Source organism: Neovison vison, chromosome 11 (genome assembly GCF_020171115.1).
Source record: "Neovison vison isolate M4711 chromosome 11, ASM_NN_V1, whole genome shotgun sequence".
Lineage (NCBI taxonomy): Eukaryota > Metazoa > Chordata > Mammalia > Carnivora > Mustelidae > Neogale > Neogale vison.
This window is the reverse complement of record NC_058101.1, coordinates 8,431,549-8,455,694: the sequence shown is the minus strand read 5'-3', so window position 1 is coordinate 8,455,694 and position 24,146 is coordinate 8,431,549. Positions and strand designations below refer to the sequence as shown.

At 39.8% G+C, this 24,146-nt stretch overlaps 1 protein-coding gene across 1 annotated transcript in view; it reads left to right on the top strand.

The window, feature by feature from the left end:
* The window catches only part of MTHFD2L (methylenetetrahydrofolate dehydrogenase (NADP+ dependent) 2 like), a 132,799-nt gene extending 111,496 nt beyond the window's left edge, over positions 1 to 21,303 (top strand). Inside the window, exon 8 of the mRNA XM_044224048.1 lies at positions 19,945 to 21,303. Coding sequence (XP_044079983.1) covers positions 19,945 to 20,057 — 113 coding nt within the window. The 3' untranslated portion in view covers positions 20,058 to 21,303. The remainder of the gene's footprint in view (positions 1 to 19,944) is intronic.
* The last annotated feature ends 2,843 nt before the right edge of the window (positions 21,304 to 24,146 follow it).

Sequence of the window (24,146 nt, the reverse complement as noted above, 5' to 3'; positions counted from 1 at the left end):
TCTTGATCATTACTGATGTCTTCAGTGCAGCCCTTCAAATTCACTAAGCTATACTTTTACTGCAATGCATGCCATGCAATATATTCAGGAGTCGGAAAAATAGCAAAGGGAATAGATCTAGGTCTCACCCTGACTCAGATGCCATCGACAACTGGTCCCGAATAGGAAAGGCGTATGAATTACCACCTATTGTGACCAAACAAGAAAGAGAAACCCAGACAGCGAGGCATGTCAGGAGAACGTGAGGTCTGCTTTGGGCAAGCTCCTAGGAGGGGCGCCAGCTGGGGTCATCCCTGAGCTTCCTTCTGCCCTGCTGGTCTTGCTGTGACACATACTGGCCCCAGGTGACCTACCTCTTGAGAACAGGTTCCTAGAGTTCCAAGGATAGATCAGAGTGGGTGAGGCGAGGATCCCAGATATGTAGAATAACAACAGACAGGCCAGCCTTGACTGAATTGGGTCATTTGGCCAAAAAAGTGGGCTGGAGACCTCAGATGAGAACCTGCAGAAGATGCAGGACCCTCCAGCCTCAAGAGATGGGGCTGTTGCTACTGCTGTGAGGCTCTGCTGGAGATCAAAGGCCTGGGCCAGGCACTCCCTAGAGACACTCCAGTAGTGAGAACAGTAGTAGTAGTTCTAGGCAGCTTTAGGTAAGTACGCTCTGGGCAAACCTGCAGGAACTAGGGACAAGCCTGTGAGAAAGCCCATCTGCTGATCCCCACACAGACTCTGCATGTCTCCTGGTTCAAGTCCTGAGGTTTTTGTGTGTATGCCCTGCCAGATAGTTCCCTGATGATGGCTGATGTTGAGCATCTTTTCGTGTACTAATTGGCCATTCAGATGTCCTCTTTGGGAAAATGTCTGTGTTGTCTGTCAATTTTTTAATTGGATTTTTTTCCAATTTATTAGTTGTTACATTCTTCAGGTACTTTTATAAGGTATTTTGGATAATAACCCCTTATGTGATACATGATTTGCAAATATTTTTCCCATTTTATAGAGTGCCTTTTCATCTTGTTGATCATTTCTTTTGCTGTGCAGAAAGGTTTTATTGTTGTTGTTGGATGTAGTTCCACTTGTTGATTTTTGTTCTTGTGTCCTTTGCTTTTGGTGTTGTATCCAAAAGATCATTTCTAACACCAGTGTCAAAGAGCTTTCCCCCTATGTTTTCTTCTAGAAATTTTATGGTATCTGGTTTTATGTTTAAGTTTTTAATTCATTTGACTTAATTTTTGTAAGCAGAAAAGACAGGGGCTCAATTTCATTTTTCTATGTATCGTTCTTTAGTTTTCCCTGACCCATTTACTGAAGACCATATCCTTTCCACATTAAGTGTTCTTGGCTACCTTGTCAAATAATAGTTGACCTTACATGCAGCAATTTATTTCTGGGCTTTCTACTTTGTTCCTTTGGTCTGTGTGCCTGTTTTTATGCCACTACCATACTGCCTTGATTACTATAGCTTGATAGTATAGTTTGAAATCAGGAAGTGTGTGCCTCTAGCTTTGTTCTTCTTTCTCAGAATTGCTGTGACTATTCAGGGTCTTCAGTGATTTCATTCAATTTTTTTATTATCTCTCTGAAAAATGCCATTGGAGTTTTGGTGGGAATTGCACTGAATCTATAGATGGCTTTGGGTAGTATGGACACTTCAACACAATTAATTCTTCCAGCCCATGAGCATGGGATAGCTTTCCGCTTTTCTGTGTGTCTTCTTCAATTTTCTTCATCAAAGTCATGTAATTTCCATTGTACAGATCCTTCATTTCCTTAGTTCAATCTATTTGTAAGTATTTTATTGTTTTTGATACTGTTGTGAATGAGATAGTTTTCTTTATTTCTTTTTCATTTCTTTCATTGTTAGTGTATAGGAACAAAACTGATTTCTGTATGTTGATTTTATGATCCAACAATACCACTTCTGAGTATGTATCCAAAGCAAATAAGAACAGGTTATCATTTTTTGATGTGATTATCTGTTTTGTGTGTGTTGAGTTTGAGGAGTTCTTTATAGATCTTGGATATCAGCCCTTTGTCTGTAGTGTCATTTGCGAATATCTTCTCCCATTCTGTGGGTTACTTCTTCGTTTTGTTGACTGTTTCCTTTGCTGTGCAGAAGTTTTGATCTTGATGAAGTCCTACTTTCACTTTTGTTTCCTTTGCCTTTGGAAACATATCTTGAAAAAAGTTGCTGTGGCCGATGTCGAAGAGGTTACTGCCTATGTTCTCCTCTAGAATTTTGATAGATTCCTGCCTCACGCTCAGGTCTTTTATCCATTTCGAGTTTATCTTTAATATAGTCTAAGAGAATGGTTGAGTTTCATTCCTCTACACATAGCTGTCCAATTTTCCCAGCACCATTTATTGAAGAGACTGTCTTTTTTCCACTGGATATTTTTTCCTGCTTTGTCAAAGATTATTTGACCATAGAATTAAGGGTCCATATCTGGTCTCTCTACTCTGTTCCACTGGTCTATGTGTCTGTTTTTGTGCCAGTACCATGCTGTCTTGGTGATCACAGCTTTGTAGTAAAGCTTGAAATCAGGTAACATGATGCCCCCAGTTTTCTTTTTTCTTTTTCAACATTTCCTTAGCAATTTGGGGTCTCTTTTGGTTCCATATAAATTTTAGGATTATTTGTTCCAGCTCTTTGAAAAATGCCAGTGAAATTTTTATTGGGATGGCATTGAAAGTATAGATTGCTCTAGGCAGTATAGACATTTTAACAATGTTTATTCTTCCGATCCACGAGCATGGAGTGGTTTTCCATCTATTTGTGTCTTCTTCAATTTCTTTCATGAGTGTTCTGTAGTTCCTCGAGTACAGATAATTTACCTCTTTGGTTAGGTTTATTCCCAGGTATCTTATGGTTCTTGGCGCTATAGTAAATGGAATAAATCCTCTAATTTCCCTTTCTGTATTTTCCTTGTTAGTGTTTGAGAAAGTCTGTGTATTGATTTTGTATCCTGCCATGTTACTGAATTGCTTTATGAGTTCTAGTAGTTTAGGTGGAGTCTTTTCGGTTTTCCATATGAAGTATCATGTCATCTGCGAAGAAAGAGAGTTTGACTCTTCATTGCCAATTTGAATACCTTTTATTTCTTTTTGTTGTCTGATTGCTGTTGCTAGGACTTCTAGTACTATGTAGAGCAAGAGTGGTGAGAGTGGACATCCTTGTTGTGTTTCTGATCTGAAAGGGAAGGCTGTCAGCTTTTCCCCATTGAGGATGATATTTGCTGTGGGTTTTTCATAAATAGATTTTATGAAGTTGAGGAATGTTCCCTCTATCCCTATACTTTGAATCATTTTAATTAGGAATCGATGCTTTTTCTACATCAAATTCTTTTTCTACATCAGTTGAGAAGACCATGTGGTTCTTCTGTCTTCTCTTACTGATTTGTTCTGTCACATTGATTGATTTGCGAATGTTGAACCATCCTTGCATCCCAGGGTTAAGTCCTGCCTGGACATGGTGGATAATCTTTTTAATGTACCATTGGATACTATTAGCTAGGATCTTGTTGAGAATCTTATCATCCATATTCCTCGGGGATATTTGGGTGAAATTCTCCTTTTTGGTGGGGTCTTTGCCTGGTTTGGGGATCAGGGTAATGCTGACTTCCTAAAAAGAGTCTGGAAGTTTTCATTCTGTTTCTGTTTTTGAAACAGCTTCAGGAGAACAGGTATTATTTCTTTATTGAATGTTTGGTAGAATTCTCCAGGGAATCCATCAGGTACTGGGCTCTTGTTCCAAAGAAGACATACAAATGGCTAACAGACACATGAAAAAAATGTTCATCATCATTAGCCATCAGGGAGATTCAAATCAAAACCACATTGAGAGATCACCTTACACCAGTTAGAATGGCAAAGATTAACAAGACAGGAAACAACAAGTGTTGGAGAGGATGTGGAGAAAGTGGAACCCTCTTACACTGTTGGTGGGAATTCAAGTTGGTGCAGCCACTTTGGAAAACAGTGTGGCGATTCCTTAAGAAATTAAAAATAGAGTCACTCTATGACCCTGCAATTGTATTACTGGGTATTTGCCCCAAAGATACAGATGTGGTGAAAAGAAGGGCCACCTGTACCTCAGTGTTCATAGCAGCAATAGTCATGTCACCAAACTGTGGAAAGAACCAAGATGCCTTTCAACAGACTAATGGATAAGGAAGATGTGGTCCATATACACAATGGAGTATTATGCCTCCATCAGAAAGGATGAATACCCAACTTTTGTATCAACATGCTTGGGACTGGAGAGATTATGCTGAGTGAAGTAAGTCAAGGAGAGAGAGTCAATTATCATATGGTTTCACTTTTTTTGTGGAGCATAAGGAGTAACACGGAGGTCACTGGGAAATGGAGAGGAGAAGTAAGTTGGGGGAAATTGGAGGGGGAGACAAACCATGAAAGACTGTGGACTCTGAGAAACAAATTGAGGGTTTTGGAGGGGGTTGGAGGGTTAGGTGAGCCTGGTGTGGGTATTAAGGAGGGCACATATTGCATGGAGTACTGGGTGTGGTGCATAAACAATCAATTTTGGAACACTGAAAAGAAATAAAATAAAATATAAAAGAATAAGTTATCAAAAAGATACCTGTGTAACCATGTTTATTGTAGCATTATTCACAATACCCAAGCTATAGAACAAAAGTGTCAGTCAATGGATAAGGGGTAAAGATGTGAGATATATATATATATATATATATATATATATATATATATTTTTTTTTTTAAATGAATATTTTCAGCCATAAGATAGAAGGAAATCCTGCCACTTGTGACAGCATGGATGGACCTTGAGGGGATTATGCTTAATGAGATAGGTCGGACAAAGACAAATCATGTGTGGTATTACTTATATGTGGAATCTGAAAAAACTGAACTTTCCAAAGCAAAGTAGAATGGTAGTTACCAGGGGCTGGGGGGTTGGGGAACTAGGAAGATGTTAAAGGATACAAACTTGCAACTAGAAAGTGAGTAAGTTCTGGAGCTCTAATGCATAGCATACTGATTATAACTAACAATACCATATTATATATTTCAAAATTGCTTAAAAACTAGATCTTAAATGTTTTCTCACAGAGAGGATATTATAATTATGTGGTGTGATAGAGGTGTTAAGTAAAGACAGGGTGGTAATCATATTATAATATATAAATGTATCAAATCACCAGGTTGTACATTTTAAGTTTAAATAATGTTTTATATAAATTATATCTAATTAAGTTTTTTTAAAAAAATACAGTGTGGGGGCTCTAGGTTCAGGATGGTACACAGTGGGTACTGGGGCATGGGCAGGGTGTTCCCTCCTAGTGTTATTTGTTTGCTCTCTGCTCTTCAGTGTCTTGCTTGCTCTTCAGAGCCTTCTGTGGGGTCCTCTTGTACCCTCCCATGGATATGCTGGGAGAGCAATGGGACCAAATGCCCTCCTAGAGCTGGGCTACCTCACCCTCTAGGCTGCAGAGGGATGACACAGAACCAACAGCAGTTCATTGAACTAATGAGAAGAACTAATTTTCATGATGTTCAGTGCTTAAACTTGGAGAGGAGTATGTGAATAGGGAGAGGACGGTCCTAGGGAGGGAAGGAAAGGGGACCCGTAGGCCAACTGCCATAGATAGTAAGGAAGAAAAGAAGGCCCAGATCCCAGCTTACAACTTGCCCTTTTCTTAAACTATGCCAAGGAGGGTCTTTATCAGCTTTGCAGGGGTCACAACAGCTGAGCCCATTTCCTGCTAGTGATTTTCTTCCTGGCCCATGATTTCCAGCACTGTAGTCCAAGGGACTTCTCTGGTCCCTCACAACAACCCTTTGCAAACAGAGCTAAGGAGCAACAACCCTTTGCAAACAGTGGGAAGGGAAGGAGCCTCCCTTGGCCCTCCCAGGAATTCCTGGAGGCCAGAGAGAGGCTGAGGCTGGAATGCAGAAGGATTTGGAGCAATGTTCTTTGTCAGACATTGTGATAGGCACTCGAGGCGCGACACTGATCTGAAGAGGCAAAGTCCTAACCCCCAGGTAACTTACATCCGGTGGGAGAAGACAGATAATAAACAAATACATACACATCCATGTATGTAATGTATCCATGTATGTAATGTATCCATGTATATAATGTATCCATGTATGTAATAAACAAATACATACATATCCATGTAATATATCAGGAAGTGTTTGCTGTTACAAAAACGAAACAAGATAAGGGAGACTAGAGAATTATAGAGTAAGGTTGTTTAAAGTGGGTGTGCAGGGAAGGCGCACCACCAGCCTGAACAAAGTGAGGGAGGGAGCCATGTGGATATAGGGGAGAGGACTAGTCCCCACACACGGAGCAGCAAGTGTGAAGGCCTTGAGGACCAGCATGACTGCTGTCTATCATGAGTGCCGTAAGGCCATTGTAACGGGCTCAGAGTAAACAAAGGGAAGAATCATGGAGAATAAAGTCAAAGAAGCAACAGCAGAGATACCATATCATGCAGGGCTGTGGAAAGAAATTTGGACTTTACTTTAAATGCATTGGAAAGCTATTAGAAAATTTGGGGGAAAGAAATGACATTTGACTTGCTTTTTAACAGGATTACTCTGGCTACTGATGGCAAATAGACCTTAGAGAGGTTAGGATATAAATAGGGTACCTGTTAGGAGGCTACTATAATTATCCAAGTAAGAAATTATCCAAGATGAGGTGTGGGCCAACACAGTAATGGGTGAAGGTGTTAACAGGTGGTTAGATGATAGATAGAATTTAAAGGACGAGTTGGAAGGATTGGCTGAATGATTAGATATAAAAGAAAGAAGAGAATCAATTATGACTCTTAAGAGTTTTCAAGTAAGCAAGAGTGAAGGCGCCAGTTCTAGAATCCTTTTGAGATGAGTCTGAAAAGATGAATTTTACCCAAGTGTGTGTGTGTATAGGGTAGAGAGTGGACAAAGAAAGAGAAAAGGGGGCTCTTTCCAGGTGAGAAATAGCAGACCAAAGGAAAAAAAGAAAACTGAAAAAGGTCTTTTGGACCCAAGAGTATGCTCACCATTGTTGAACAAGGGAAATGAGACATTGTAAACAGTCGTGAATTATGCCCCAAGTAGCTGGAGGCTTACTTTGCATTCTTCAAAGCCATGAAAGCCCTCCTACAACAAAAGGGACTCTATAATTTGGGACTCTATCTGGTCAGAATTATTCTGCAAAATTCTAACCCAGTAGTCAAAATATCAGGACAAAAGAGGTCTAGAATTATTATAGAAGCCCAATACCATTTTCTAAGAAACCACTAGATGCGGAACTAAAACCACAGTCACTTCCAGACGTCTTTGTATGCACAGTATCTCACCTTTGAAACCTGAGATTTACATTGTCCCTCCTTTCTCTTTCGATATTGTGTCCAATCTTTCTTAAAATATTATAATTTGCAGTCAAGCTGACTTAGTTTTGAATCCTGGTTCTGTTGCATAAAACAATTATGATCTTAGGCAAATCACTTCACCTCTCTGAGACTTGATTTTATCATCTGAAAAACTGAGATAATAATGGCTATCTTATAAAGTTGTTATGAAGATTAAATGAAATAATCGCCTCACCTGAGCTAATGTATGTGACTTGCTGAGCACAGTGCCTGGCAAAAGACAGAGTGTGTGTGTATGTGTGTGTGTGTGTGTGCGCGCGCACTTGTGCACTCACATGACTCACCTCCCTCTCCATGCTCACTTCTGAACTAATCCAGAAGTATGTAACTTTGCATTACCACCCTGTCCCTCGTTGCTTTTCTGGCCTCAACTTTCTTCTGGCCAAGTCTGCTCTTCACCCACAAATCATACAAAGCCACTTTAAAGCACTCATGCCTATCCCCACCTTCTCCAAGTTCCTGTAGCAGGTCCCATATGCCTTGTTCATTTTGTTCTTAATCCTATACTACCTTGGACTTCTACTCAGCTGTTGTCTACTGGATTATATGCCGCTGTACAGTGAGCTTCTTGTCCTATATTTCTTTTATCTGTCCATCCCCACAGCAGGTCTCAGCCTTCTTAGTCATACCCTTGGTCAAGTGTATGATCCTCCTCTGTACTTATAAATCTCTAATGTGACTCTTCCATTACAGAAGTAGTTCCTTCAAATTGTCTTAATGGGGACAAAAGCTGCCACTCAAGTTAGCATCAAGCATGTTATTAACCTACAACAATCCAGATCCAGTAACAATACATCCATTGAGTCATTCGTTGATTTACTCAACACGTATTTCTCATGCAGCACACCTTCGAGGTACTGGGGCGATAGCCATGCACAGGATAAAGTTCCTGCTTTCATGGAATTTATATTCTCCAGATTAAATGTTAATATAAGTTTCTTCTTCCTCTTTTTTTTTATGCTTCAAGCTTTTATTTAAGTACTAGTTAGTTAATGTATAGTGTAAAACCAGTTTCAAGAGTAGAATGTAGTCATTCATCACTTACAAGTAACACCCAGTGCTCATCACAGGTGCCTTCCTTAATGCCCACCACCCATTTAACCCATCCCTCTACCCCCTCCCCTCCAGCAGCCCTCACTGTGTTCTCTATAGCTTAGAGTCTGTTTTATGGTTTGCTTTCCCCTTTCCTTTTTTCTTTTCCCTATGTTCATCTGTTTTAATTTAAAGTAAGCTTCTTTTGGAAGGGATTTTAGTACTCTTTAGTCCTAAGTATGTGTTCTACAAGATGGGAAAGTAAGAGAGTATTGCCAGTTTCTAATGAAATGGTACTATCTTTGACGTAGATCACTTGTACAGAACTATTAGTCTGTGGTATTGTAAAACCAACAAAAAAAAAAAAAAACAGAAAAAGTTAAAGAGACTCCCCACCAACTCAGTATTCAGTGTTAATCATTTAATTTGATGCATGTGTCTTGTTCAGGTTGCTTTAACAAATTTCCACAAACTGCAGCTAAAACCATAAGCATTTATTTCTTTTAGTTCTGGATGCTGGAAGTCTAAGATCACAGTGCCACCATCGTCAAATTCTGATGAGGACCCTCTTCTGGGTTACAGCCAGCTAACTGCTCGTTGTATCCTCACATAGTGCAAAGAATGAGAGAGTTCAATGGGGTTTCTTTAATAGAAGCATTAAGCCATTCCTGAGGTCTCCACCCTCATGACTTAATCACCTTCCCAAGGCCCCACTTCCTAATACCATCACATCCCAGGTTAGGATTTCAACATACAAATTTTGGAGTGACACAAATATTCAGTTCATAACAATATGGCCAATTGGCTCAAAATATCAGCTTTTTGTGGTAGATGATTACAAGGTAGCCCAAAAGCCCAGCTTTAGGATAAGGGAGGAGAGAACCTAACACTTTAACCCAGAGGTGATTTCTTCCAATCTTTTTTTTTTTTTTTTTAAGATTTATTTATTTATTTGAGAGAAAGAGAGAATGAGCAAGAGGAGGAGAGGGAGAGGAAGAAAGAAACTGAAGCAGACTCCATGCCCAGCATGGAGCCCAACACAGGGCAGGATCTCATGATCCTGAAATCCTGACCTGGGCTGAAACCAAGAGTCAGACACTTAACCGACTGAGCCACCCAGGCTCGCCTCTTCCAGTCATTTTTAAAAAGTGGATGGAATGTTGTTCCCCCTGCTTGTGCTTTCTTTCTCTGTCAAATAAATAAGTAAAATCTTAAAAAAAAAAAAAAAAGTGAATGGAAATTTGCAAACATCTCTGTTAGAGAGACTGTTACCAACACTGTGGTCTAGTGCCTCTACAGGTCATTTCATAAAACAAGTAGTCATGGTCACTGTGAGATCCTTCTCAGGGAGCCAGCTACCCTGACTGTGGCTCACTGCACACTTATATTTTACAACGCGGTGCTCATTGTGAAGTCTACGTTCTTTGAAATCAGATCAGCTTTAAAGACATTCTTTGTAGAAGAACATATTTGAAATTATGCAATCTACCCTCACAGAGGAGGTAAAAGTTGAAGCACAGAGAGGACATCCCCAGCAACAAGAGAAGGGCTGCTGCCTCTTCAAGTCCTTCTTCTTCTTTTACACCTAAGGATGCAATTCTTTTGTAGTTGTTTGCCAGGGCTCCATACTAAAGTACAAATATCTCTAGATGGAGATTTTATCTCCTAGCATCTTGGTTTGACGATGGCAGGAGAATCCTCCAAACAGCCTATCTAGTTTACACATTTCTCACTGTATGATAGGAATGTTCGGTGGCTTGAGGAAAAAGGACTTGGGGGGAATGAGATGAGTACATGATGATTATGTTTTTCTCAAGAAGTAATGAAAGGGAGACAGTGTTAGTCTTTTTAGTTAGTACTTTAGGTAAAGTACTAGAAATACACATGGCGGTAACTCCTGCCTACTGAAAGGGAAACGGACACTGGTAGGTGATACCATCCATGGTCAGGAAGGAGGTTCCACAGATGGATCATAGACAAAGTTCACAGAAAGCAATTTCAGATTTTCATTTGGTGATTGATTTGCTATTTGACTCCACTTGAATGCATTCTGAGTGATATGAGATTATCTTCTGGTATTCACATCTATGAGGCCGGTAGCTGGATATATGGAGATTTGATTTAATGTAAGGAGAACATTAGAGGGGAAAAAAGGCTTAGCCACCTTGCACATACAGACAGCACGGTAAATAGGTGAAGAATGTATGTGTAAGTGCAACTTACAAGGCTAATGAAACCAGCACAATCCATCCAGAAATGTGGATCAGAGTCTCACTCTTTTACTCCATTAGGGGATTAATCCTGTCTGTCCTATTACTGCCCCAAAGGGTGCTGAGATAATGAATGTCCTAATATATGTGGAAATTTTGTAGAAATCCCAGAATCAGGCAACCAGATAAATGCCAGAGGAAGCATAGTGAATTGCCTTTGGGGTCTCTGACTCCTTGTAGCCTTGCGAGAGTTCAGCGGTGAGCCATTCACTTGCCAAGGAGCCCTTTACTCTCTCTGGTTCCTCGTGCTCATAAGTGTCATTTTTATATCAACCATATGAGAAAGTGGAGTGTTTTCCATCTTACCTCCTGAGTCATACTGTTTCTCCAGTCCTGAGCCAGTCAGGTTTTTCTGGTTGTTATTCATGTACTTCATTTTCCTGGAGCTTGTCTCCACTTCATTATAGTGGATGTGTTAGAGAGGTCATGTCTAAATGGCCTGCATTTAGAAGCATGGGAAAATTCTCCAAGCATTTAATTGAGACAATTACACTTGTATACTAGAATGCTGAAATTCATATGAGAAAAACAGGAAATTTTCATCTGCTGTTTTGCCACACATAAGGAATCATTCCTTTTCCTTTTGGGGATGGAAGTTTGTTTTAAAAGTTAGTTGCAAATCTGACATGGGTCATGGAGTACTTCCTCAAAAGTGGCAAAGAACTGGACAAAATGCAAAGAGAAATACAACAATATTACAGGAACTTGAGACATGAGTTCTTCATCCTCTACCTGAAACTACCTTTATAAAGCACAAATATATTCTTTGACTCTGCCAGAATAATACAACTTCCAAGGCATACCAGAAAGTCAATTGTTTAGGTACATCTGGAAATTCCTTTTGGAAACTTTGGCATAGATTATAATGTAACAAAGCAGAAATTCACTATGTGCCAAAGAACTATTGAGTCTTCCTAACACAGTACCTTAGCGAGAGTTTGGATTATTAAATCCAGACCCTAGGAACCTGGGAATACAAAGTTTCTAGAGGAAATAATGGCACAGAACATACCAGCCAGAGATACCCTGTCATGAAACATGAGTTGCTGTACCAAAGGTCAATGGTCACATCCGTTTTTTCTTTTATTCTCACCGGAGTTGTTAAAAGACGTTTTGTTGTCTCTTATGTTGCTGTTAGTATCCTTCATGAGTAATCTTTCCACACCTTGTGATCACATGTCACCCCTGGATTTTTTTGAAACACATAGACTGGACACCTCATTTCTTCCATCATCCCTGTCATCACCTCAAATTTTAAACATGAAATAACCTAATCTCTTCTGTTCTGTACTTCTTGTTTTAATCCTGACCATGACACATGGTTGTCTTCAAGTAATAATGTTGGAAAATCGGTCAAGCCATGCCCATCTGAATTCTTTATCCTGGACTGAAGCTAGGTACCAAAAGAAAATAGTCATCCACAGGGTGGAAAAAAGGGAACATGACAGATTAGCCTCTGGATTTCAGGGTAAAAAAGGATTTCTTGGATAATAATTTAATAATGTTCAAGGACCTAAAACTTTGTGAAAATGCAACATTAACTTCTGTGTTATTATGTGGAAATTATTAAGCAGTATACATTTTTCACTCCCAGTTTCTCATTTTGTAAAATCGGTTGTTCCTACAGATAGAAATAACCAAGTTTATTCACAAAAGACTTCGTTTAAAAAGTCATCCGGACACAATAACTACAGCTGCCATCACCCAGCCTAAATGTCCTGCCCCCTCCCTGAGGGGTCATGTAACCCACCCCCCCACCCCCCCCCATCTCATTTTACTCTGTTTTCCTCCTGTGCTTAGGTCATAATGAACTTCTGTTAACTCCTCCATTGCATCAACGTCATTGTCAGATCAAACCTCCTTGCTTTTATTATTTCCTTATATCTGCATTGCATTCTCTCCTTTTTCTTACTCCTCAGGCATCCGTCAGATCTGGAAGTTTTTCTGTCACTTTACAGAGCTTTCTTTGATGCCCATTTCTGATTCCTGTTCCCTCCTTGAGCTGCAGGAGAACCAGAATTTACTACCATCTTAGCACATCTTACCTTATGTTCTTACTTTCTGTTTATCTCCCTTTCCTCTGCCCCAGATGATAAACTAATTTCATTAGAGAAATATGCCAATCCAAAACAGTTTCTCCATTTGACCTTATCTTGCTTCGGAATATATATATATATATATTCCCCCCAAATTTTAAAAAAATATTTTAACCATTGCTCTTAGGTTAATATCCAGAATTTTAATATATTCTTCTGGGCTCTACAGGAGCATGGCTCTTCCCCTTCATTCTTGCACAGACCTTGCCTCCCCTAACCAAGAACACTGGCTACATACCACCTCTTTGTTTCATGGGAAAGGTTGGATTTATCCTTCACATATCCTAGGCCTGGCCTAGATAAACACCACCCACATATGCAAGGCTCAGTGAGGGCCTTCTCACATTCACACGTGTGGCACATTTCATAGCCAGAGTTCAATTATTATTTGGGTGATTATCTTTTTAATATCCATCTCCTAGCTACACTATCCGCTCCAAGGGATAGTGGCTCTGGCTGTCTTCCTCAAGAAACATTTGTGGTGACTCTATCTGGGCCCAGCTGGAGCCAGTGTGGGAACAGTGAATAAGTTAGGAAAATATGCAAGGGTTGGGAAATAATGCCAGACCCGGGTGGAGGGCCAGATCCTAAAAGACCTTAATTGCCACAAGTATAAACAGTTTAGACTTTATCCTAAAGACGGTGAAGATTCATCAGATGTTTCAAAGCTGAAATGATCTAATAATCTGTGTTTAAAAGAATGAATCTGGCAGCAGGTTAGAGATTTTGTCTCTAAACTGAAAAACTATTATAGTAGTTTATTTAAAAAAAATTCGACCAGGTATTTCTTCTGTCCCTATGCACACGTCCCTTTGGCTATGTGGCTTTACCATTCTTCTTATCCCAGGACTTTCAGTGTGAGTTTGACCACGTGACTTGCTTTGATTGATGGGGCATTAGCAATTGTGACTCAAACATTTGCATGTTGGGATTCGCCTGGGGCCTGACTGGGAAACCAGAAATCCCCAAGTGAGGTAGCTTAACGAAACAGTGAATTTCAACCACGTTTTAAACTTCCTCTTTGCTGCTGTTAACATGCATAACCCACTTCCCCTCACACCCCATTATTAGAAATCTCACTCTAGAAAATGATTCTCAGTGGCGTGCACCAGAATCACGAGGTGGGAGGAGGCATATGTCATGTGACTACGTCTCTCAGGAGGTTGGTTCCAGCATACGCTATGGCTGCAAAGGGAAGATCACTGCTGAGTTTCATGGGTTGGTCAGTGAACCGTTAACTCAGCCTGTGGAGTTAATGAGCACCACGAAGGAACTCCCATTTAGCCAGATCTGAAAAGGAAGAATAAATATTCATCAGGTGCAAAAATGCAGGAAAGGTATGTCAAATAAAGAGGAGAATGTGCAAAGGCAAGTCCTGTGTTCCCAAATGACTGATTTTAAGTGGTCATCTCTTTTCTTTCTGTACAACTGAACATACTCTTTGATATTCTAGATCATGCTGGCAGAACTCTATCACCCTCAAGGAAATCTACAGAATTTACTTTGCAGTGTCTACAGTGTGTAGAGAGGTCACTGAAATAAATTGTCATGCTAATCGTTGCCTTTCCTCAAAATAGTCCTTATTTGCAGAAACCTGCTTGAAGCATGGCCACGTCATTTTCCTCTGAATCTCTTTCCCAGAGCGGATTCCATGCAGATAACAATAGGATCTGTGATGATCATTTTATCTGTGTTTACTGTCAGTTTCAGTAGCTCTAGAATCATCTTAATTCAAGATCTAATACATGTGCCCCCATTTTTTGGAAGTTCATGTTGTCACTTTGCTTTTACCAAAAAAACTACATTAGTTTCTGTTTTTGCTAAGTCAAAGACATCTAAATGAGGATTGTAGCTTTCCTGAAAAAAGAAATAAAGAAAAGGTACAAAGTAAAAAGCGTTAAGTATTTACTTCACAGTGAGCATCACAGAGGCAGTGGACACCCCAAGCTGCGGGGGGGGAGGTGGGGCACCAAGCTCCTTTTCTGGGACCTGCACTCAGCAGATCAGCCTCCGGCCACCAGAGCTGGGAATGATGTCTGTGAGCATCTATGCTTAGCCCCATTTATTTTGTGCATCTGTTAGCAAGAGATGTCCTAAGATGTCAGGAAAGCCAAAGCGAGGTTATTTTTTAGATCTGGGCATGCTCAACATTTTTTCCATATAAATTAATGGCATAATGCTGCTTTGATTACACTATTTTAGCTTCTGAAAGGCTTCCTAGGAATGCTCTTTCTACTTTTGGATAGCAGGGGGGAGCCTGTACCTGCTTCTCATCCATACAAAATTTTTGCTATTTTTCTTCACACACACAAACATACTCCCTCACACCTGAATGCAAAGTAAATAAGTCTTTGAAGGAAATTTTGCCTTAAAGTGCTTCTGTAATTCATTTCAATAAAGCATCTAGAACTCTTTCCCCCACATCTAATAGGATTAATCTTTAAAAGCATCATCTTCTCCAAGCAGGTGCAAACCTTTGTCTGCCCTCAGGGAAAGACCAGCCAATGAGAGATTATTCTGGTGACGTAATGCTTGTTAACTTACTCTCTTGCAGACACAATTGGGGAAGATGCTTTTCAGAGCATCAAACATATTGAATTTAACTCTTTCTCACCGGACTAATTACAGCTCACAAGCCACTTCTGCTGCTTCGTAAACATGTTGTGTAGGACAGCCCTGACATAGTTATGCAAAATCACTAGACTAGAGAATTTCTTTTGAGCATTGGCATCTGTACCAACTGGCATTCCCTACCTTTCTTGGGAAATCAGTACTTCCATATCTTGGTTCTTATGGAAATAAATGATACATTAACCCTAGCCAGCAGCAGATAAACTTCTAGTTCTTTCTCAGATACAGATTCCCATGAAAATCAATTCAAAAGGGATAGAGAACTTTATATATATTTTTTCTTTCCCATCAAAATCACAGTTGAGGGCACCTGGGTGGCTCAGTGGGTTAAGCCTTTGTCTTCGGCTCAGTTCATGATCTCAGGGTCCTGGAATCAAGTCCCGCATCGGGCTCTCTGCTCAGCAGGGAGCCTGCTTCCCCTCTCTCTCTGCCTACTTGTGATCTCTTTCTCTGTGTCAAATAAATTAAAAAAAAAATCTTTAAAAAAATCACAGTTGACCTCTTGTGACTGTGTACTAACTCGATTTTTCATATTCTTCCACTTTATTTCAAAGATTAAAAGAAATACTTGAAACAGCATTTGAATGGCCAGATATGTTCATAGTGAAATAATCTTCTGCTTAGTGAGCAGTGCACAGGGCTCTGTTGATGCAAATGAATGCTTCTGAGTATCTAGAGAAACCCGAGCCAGGGCAGGTGAAGACCCACTACCCATCACATAGTGTATTTCTATGAAGTGGTGGGCAAGACGAGATAAATGTGTGTTACTTTCTACTGGTAAAGAGTGCAAAAAAGCAGACACGAGGTACAGATTTCAGGCGGGTGTGATTTTGTGCCCCAGCTTGTTCCCATCCCTCTCCCTCCACCCCAAACCTCACTTTTTTGGGCAAAAGAATGCAATAGTAAGCATATTGGGAAAAACCTAATTTGAAAGAGGAGTGTCATGATACCTGAGCAGACCCGTGGTTTATCTGATCTGACACCCAAGAAGAAAGCAAACTCCCACTGCTCAGCCAGCTGTGTAATCGGAGGTGCTGGATGTAATTTAGAGATGATGAGCTGTGAGTACTTGGAGTAAAAATGTTGGAAAGTTACTTTGCTAGAACTTTCCTGTTTCCTTTTTCAGACCCCCCCTCCAAACCCTTTGAGAAAATTCTGTTAATTTTTGGCTCATGAGTCTTTCTTGGGACTTTTCTACGTATTCAGGTCATGGTATTCCGGTTGCATTGGCTGGGGTGCAATTATGGAACCGTAGAATGTTTCAGACCTGGCTGTAAACAGCATCTTTACCATAAAAGGGAGTGGTATGTCACTCTAACTTCAGGGAGACACACTTTCTCTGTCTATTAAAATGAACTAATAATCCCATAGGAGTCTGAAAAACAATCTGAGGGTTTTGAAGGGGTGGGGGATGAGAGGTTGGGGGAACCAGGTGGTGGGTATTATAGAGGGCACGGATTGCATGGAGCACTGGGTGTGGTGCAAAAATAATGAATACTGTTATGCTGAAAATAAATAAAAAATAAATTTTAAAAAATAATCCCATAGGAGTTATTTAAATAGTACTTATAAAGTTCTTGGCAAGTCGCAAGTATTCAATCAATAGTAACTATGGTTATTACTACTTTTATATATGCATTATTCCAAGCCACTTTACCTTTCAAAGTTGAAAACTGCATTATATAAAATGACTACTACCCACAGCAGATTCCCTGACATAAATTTTATCAACCTTTGATTGTGAAATGAACCATTCTGTTTTCCCTTGAAGATCTAGTTGTACTTGATTCTTCATTTACCACATCATCCAGTTGTCTTTTATTTTTATCCATTAATATTTCAGAGTCAGAACTTTACAAATACATGATTTTAAATATTATCAGAATAAAGAATAGTAGCATAGTACATTTCTTCTAGAGATTCATTGATATTTTAAGGCCATGGCTTTTCCAATTCTATACTAAAGTTCCTGGAAGGCACTGGTCATGCAAAATTAGTAGCTTGAGGTTTTCAAGCTAATTTTCAATTAGCTTAAACTAAACTGTTTGTATCTACTGACACATTCCTGCAAATTGATTTCAGATTTTAAATTTCAAGGGCTAGGGGCACTTAGGTGGGTCATTCAGTTAAGCATCTACCTTCAGTTCAGGTCAAGATCCCAGTGTCCTCGGATCAAGTTCTGCGTCGGGCTCCTTGCTCAGGACAGGAGCCTGCTTCTCCCTCTGCCTGCTGCTCCCCCCGCACGTGCACTCACTCTGTCTCTGACAAGCAAAGAAAGAAAACCTTTAAAAAAGTAAAGATAAAAATAAATAAATCTGAAAGGCTATTACGTTCACTTTATCAAAATTTACTGAATGCCTGACCTGTACATGGAGAGACTCTAAGATGAAACCCAACGGTGACAGCACCCAGCTGTAAAGTCTTGGTTGCTACCATCCAGGCACCAGTGCCCGGCAAAGGGAACAGACAGCACAGTGTGTTAGTTTCCATGACAGAGTTGTGTAAAAAGTTACCGGAAATACAGGAAGGGGGGCTCTTAATTGAATACTGGAGGGGTGAGTTTTTGAGGAAAATTATAGCCAGGTAATATTTTATTGGCTTTCAAAGAATAATAAGGATTCTCTTATTTGGATAAAGTAGAAGAGTATTCCAGGTGGAAGGAATAGCTAGGGTGAAGGAGGAAAGGATTGCGGACTCATAGCTATTTGTGGGATGGCTACTGACCTAGGCTAGTGTTTGGTATTGGATGGATATGTGGCAAGGGAAAGAAATGTTCATGTGTAGAGCAGTTTTTTGGAAAACTAATCTGTTACCTTCCAGATCATAAGTATTCTCATCTTTGTTACGTACCATGAGAAAATCAATAATACATACTAGCTGGATTTTTTTTTCCTTTTTTTGTGATGTCTTTAAGCCTATTTGTGCTTAAACGAAAGAACCCTATTCCTTTTTCTTCCTATGATTAAAAAAAAAATTCTAGTGTACTATTAGACTTCAAATAAGGTAAGTGTAAATTTTACAAACCCTATTTCAAGAAAGCAGTATAAATTGTACAAAAATAATGCTTGAGATCCAGATAACATCTGTTAGTTTTGATTCTTATAGAAGGATACACGAGCAAACTTGTAAAAGGCCATAAATCTAAATAACATGTGACTAATAATGTCAGAGTATGCATTAGAGAAGTATTGTCGATGCTAACTTTGTGTAAGAGTTACCTGGGAAAACCTCGTTGTTCATATTCACATGGTGAAGCATAAAACCATCGGGTCAAAGCATGGAGCCATTCACGTGTGATAATGTGGGTGTGAAACATTCTTAAATAAAACTTGCTGAAAGTTCTCTGTCGTTTTCTTTGAGTTTATTCACTGAATAAGAAGTCTGCATACCTTAGGACAGGACTATGTGTATATGCTCAGTAATTCAAGTATGTTCGGTGATTTTTATTAAAGGTGCACTGAAACGTATTATCCACACATAAGTGATGCTATTGTTAGAACAGGAATTCATCAATTTAACAAATGATGTGTGCTGAACTGTCTATATCCTGTTCCCCCTTTGTGACCAATATCATGTAGATCACCGGAATTACAGGTAGTTGAGTCCCTCCTGGGTTATAGGTTTTCATCATGTAAAAGCAACTGCGTGGAGATTCAACCCACCTCTGAGGCTGATTAGATAACACACACAGGATTATCTCTCTGAGTGAGTGGAGTGTTTATAGGCTACCTCATTCTGAAGTGTTTAGAGGTTCTTAGAGTTATTTGTGTAATGCAGGAAAATCCACTATAATCTCTTAAATTCATGAAACAAGGAGGCTGGAACCGGACTCTATTGCCATGACAGCCTATGTAAGCAAACCAAAATCTAAGCCTATAAATGCCTCAAGGTTACAGAGTCAAATCCTGAGGACAACCAGTTGCAAGAAGCCAGCTGGGCTCTAAGTGATAGCCTGTCCACAATGACCTTGCTTTATTTCCACCTCTTCTCTTGGGAGTCTCTGGCCAGCTCCTCGCTGGTGGAGCACTCCTGACCACTTCCAGGTCGCTGCTGTCCAATACAGACTGATAAATGCTCAAATAAACTCTTAACAACTTTTGGGGTGCCTAGCTGGGTCAGTCAGTAAAGTCTGCAACTCCTATTTTTTTTTTTTAAGATTTTTTTTAAATTTATTTGAGAGAGAGAAAGACAAAAGAGGGGCAGAGGGAGAGGGAGAAGTAGATTCCCCATTGAGCAAGGAGCCCGATGTGGGTCTCCCTTCCTGGACCCAAGATCAAGAGTCACAAGCTCAGGGCACCTGGGTGGCTCAGTTGGTTAAGCATTTGCCTTCGGCTCAGGTCATGATCCCAGGGTTATAGGTTTGAGCCCCATGTTGGGTATAAAAGTTTCTTTAAAAAAAATCTTTTAAAAAATGTTTTATATGCCTCAGTTTATCTTTTAACAAGTTATTTAAAAATACGAAATTCTCAGGAAAATTTAAAAATAAAGATGGCTTTCTGTTTTCTCCATCAGCTGTAAAGAAGAAGGCTGGCTTTATCACTCCAGTTCCAGGAGGTGTGGGACCCATGACGGTGGCAATGCTTCTGAGGAACACTCTTCTGGCAGCTAAAAAACTCATTTACTAGGTCACATGAACGAATAAAACAGAATGAAATCATGCTCTTTATTTATTTGACAAAGGGCAAACACCTTTATATTTTACTACAAAGCTATTTATTTCTACATCGTATTTATTTTTTCATGGATGGAATCATCGTGGATCAGATGATTCATGCAACTTGACGCATTTCCTGCTCACGGATTTTGAGTTTTAGAGGAAAAAAAAAAAAGAAAAACAAACAATTCCAGTGAAAACTTTGGTAACAGTGGTTTATTTTGTGAACAATATTTGTTCATAATATTAAACAATAAAGGGCTCATAACAAATGAATATATTTTTGACACAAATATCGCACACAGTATGCTTTCAACAGATGTCTTATCAGCCAAATGGGTGCCCACGGATAATATAATTGAGGTTTTGACATAAGCAGGCTCCATTTTTATATATCTTATGTTTATTACATGCTGAAAAAGAGCTTACATGCTAAAAGAAAGATAAAATATTAAAAGTAAAATCTTGATCTCACGTGTCTCCCAGATGGATGCTGTGAGGCATCTTAATGAGAAACGATACTCCATTCAAGGTAAGAAAAGTAAACAAAGAAGGCAAAAAAAAAAAAAATGCAGTGGTGCTTAGAAAGGTAGTGGTCATTTCGAACTGTGAATGACTACTTGCCGTAGTAAAAATGTAATGAGAATATGTTAGGCTTACGTGTAATTTCTTTCTTCTAGAAAAATATTTGGATAATACCTTCCTTGAGGAATAATGGAAAATCCAAACCAAACATATAAAACAAAACTGTGGTTGTTTCTTCCCACAAATAGTAGAAAAATATGGTATAGTATGAGTGAGGACTTCATTAAAGAATGAAGGTTTGTTCATAGATTTGGAAATTAATAGGAAAACAATACATTTACAATGTGCCAAAGCTAAACCTTAGACTATAACTGAAAATCTACTGCTTTGTTGCCCCCAATTCTTCCCTCTTTTGTTATGGCAGTTGAGTTGGTTCTCAGAGTAGATGCCACATTTCTAACACAATTTAAATTAGGAAATACACCTGAATGTCACTTGAAGGCTATTTTGAGACTACCCTAGTCACTTAATTGTATTGTTTTCATGCCGAATGCCGGTGTGTTTGTGTACCAATAACAATTCTTACCCAGTGCATGTTTTTATCAGTGTGTGACCTGATCAATTGTGTGAAAATAGTCTAGATACTTATAATTAATCATATTTCAACTGTATAATAAAAGCGATTTGAAGAATACCTGTCTTCTTTCTTCCTTAAGATATTTATGAGATTTTTTTTCATGTATTTGTTACCTCTTTCTTTTTTAATGGTTTCAAGTTTTTATTTAAATTCCAGTTAGTTAACATAAAGTGTAATATTAGTTTCAGGGATAGAATTGTTACGTATTTCTTTACCGCCTACTGGGGAAATGTACAAGTTTCTTCAGCATGCAAGTAAAGGTTCTACAGTCCATTCCAAAGTCAGTCCAGACCAATCTTTGTGTGGTAACCTCGACAGAAGTTTACATTCAAAGCTCCCAAGTAAACATTTCAGAAAGGGCCCCAGATTTCCCCAAACAGACAAAACTGACCCAAAATACATGTACATGGAAAAAGTAAAGTCTGCAGTTTTGAGCTTACCATCCCCAACCCCCGAAAGTACAGCAGGAATTATTTTGGGAAGATTTCTGCCCCTTGACTAAGCTAAAATTCAGGAAGGAATCTTTCTAGAGACTAAAATACTGGAAAAGAGAAATTGTTCTGACATTTGGTAAAAGCGGTAAGGAATAATTTATCCAAGACTGTAGCAGTGGGATCAAGGCGACTACAATAGAAAAAGATTGAACTCAACTCCAAATACAGCAAAGATGGCTGTGGATCTGTATCCAATGAGCAGGGTAAGGGGATCAGTAGGTGGGAAATTACTCTAAGAGGAAATTGATTATATTTCAAGTGTAGGAAGACTCTTGCTAAACTAGCTTACCAGGATTCTTGCTGAAGGTAGGCCAGATATCAAGGGTAGGACAAGGGAACCTGATCAGATGTTGGAGAGGGGGTTTTCCATAAACTGACTTAGCAGCATTCTTTGCTAAAACTGGGTTCAGCGGGCCTCGTCAAGAAGAAGACTCAGGAGTCTGACTGAAGTCCAGTCAAAAAGGAAGCCTTTGTCAACACATAACGGAGATCAAGTTGGTTCGTTGGTACCATGACTTCATTTATGGATATTTGGGGTGAGTAAAAGGTAGACATCAAAAAGATGACAGCCAGATGGGGCGCCTGGGTTGCTCAGTGGGTTAAGCCTCTGCCTTCAGCTCAGGTCATGGTCTCAGGGTCCTGGGATCGAGCCCCACATGAAGCAGGCTCCCCGCTGAGCGGAGCTCCTCTCTCTGCCTGCCTTTCTGCCTACTTGTGACCTCTGTCGAATAAATAAATAACATCTTCAAAAAAAAAAAAAAAAAGATGACAGCCATGCAGCAGGGATTTGGAGAAGTAAATTTTCTTCTCCTATAAGTCTCTATAAAAAGAATGAAGGGGGATTGCACAATAATACAAAGATATGGAGATGAGGACGAGTTTAGCGAGTATATATGAAAGCGAGAGTCAGACTGAAATGAATGGTGTGTGTTGGACAGTGGTGGAAATCCAGCCGGATAAGTGAGTAGAGATAGATTTAGAGAGTGCCTGGATAACTGAGGCCACGTTTGGCGAATTAGGAGAATTGCTGTTAGAGCCTAGAAGATATTATCATTGATTAACATGAGAAAGTGACAAGGGGAGCTGATTTCGGAGAAGAGATTATGTTCAGTTTAAGAGTGTCACGTGATGACAAAATACATAAAGTCTTGGTATAACTTCAGTCTGGGAAGAGACTAGTGATGAAAATTTAGGAATCAGTACCATGTACTACCACTAAATCCCTGACCTTATTGACCATTCTACACACCCTGTGTCTCTACTCTTGCTCAGTAGTAACAGCTGTCCCTAAGAGAGCACCTAGCAGGTGCTAAATGCTTTACTTTTTGTGTTGTTATGGACAATCTACATTTGATAGATGAGGAAATTGACCCTTGGGGTTATTAAAAAGCCTTAGCCAGGGCCTGATGGATAGTGGACGTGGAGTTAGAATTCAAAACAAGGTCTGGGATGATGTGAGTCAGAGCTCACTTCTCTTGTCATTGTAGCACACTGCTTCCCTCAGTGCCTGCCCGACCTGGAATCCTTTCTCTTCTTATATACCTACATCTTCCTTGTTATTCCAGTTTCCCTCCATGAAAACTGCCACGAGAATTTGATGAAGTCCCACCCCTGAACTCTCACAGCCATTTTTGCACATTCGTGGACCTTCTCAGTTCCCACCAAGTGCTGTAGTTACGTATGTGCTTTCCTTAACTCCCTTCAGTACTTTGAGGGCAGAGTCATGCATGATTTGTCTTTGTCTTGCTAACACCACATCCAGCTCAGGGCAGGCATTCGATATTGAATGAAGGAATGGCAACTGCATACATGAGAACTACAGAATAAGTTGAGAGAGAGAGAAAGCAATGCACCGACGATCATTTCCTGCCATTGTCTAGCAATGGATTTTTGTTGAGTTACTGGAAGAGTAAGAAAGAAGGCAAAGAAAGAAAAGAAGGAGAGAGGGGTGGGGAGGGAAGACACTTTCAGAGATGCTTATGACCAGAGGAGAGAGATGAGTAAATTAAAAACAACAACAACAACAAGAAAAAAGCGACAGAAGGGAAGATAGTGGAGGGTTCTTAGCCTTCTTTCCCCTTTTTCCCACGTGCTCTGATGTGCCTCAAGAAAGAAGGTATCAGTAATGCCACCTCGCAATGCCCACTCCCCCATTCTTCAGGATTGGGTAAGGGCCTTTTTGTGAGAAGACTGAAGAAATGAAGGCAGGGGATTCTTTTAAAGAGTATGTAAGTGGGATCCATTACTAGGAATCCCAGAGGAAAGACACGCGTGAGCTGACTAGAGCGATTTTCTGGTATGTCTTCCAGAAAGTGGTAGGTGAGTTTCTGTGTTATGTGGCCTAATTTCACCAGAGCGGGGAAACATCAGGAAAGAACAGAGGCCATTCCTCTCAGCCCACATG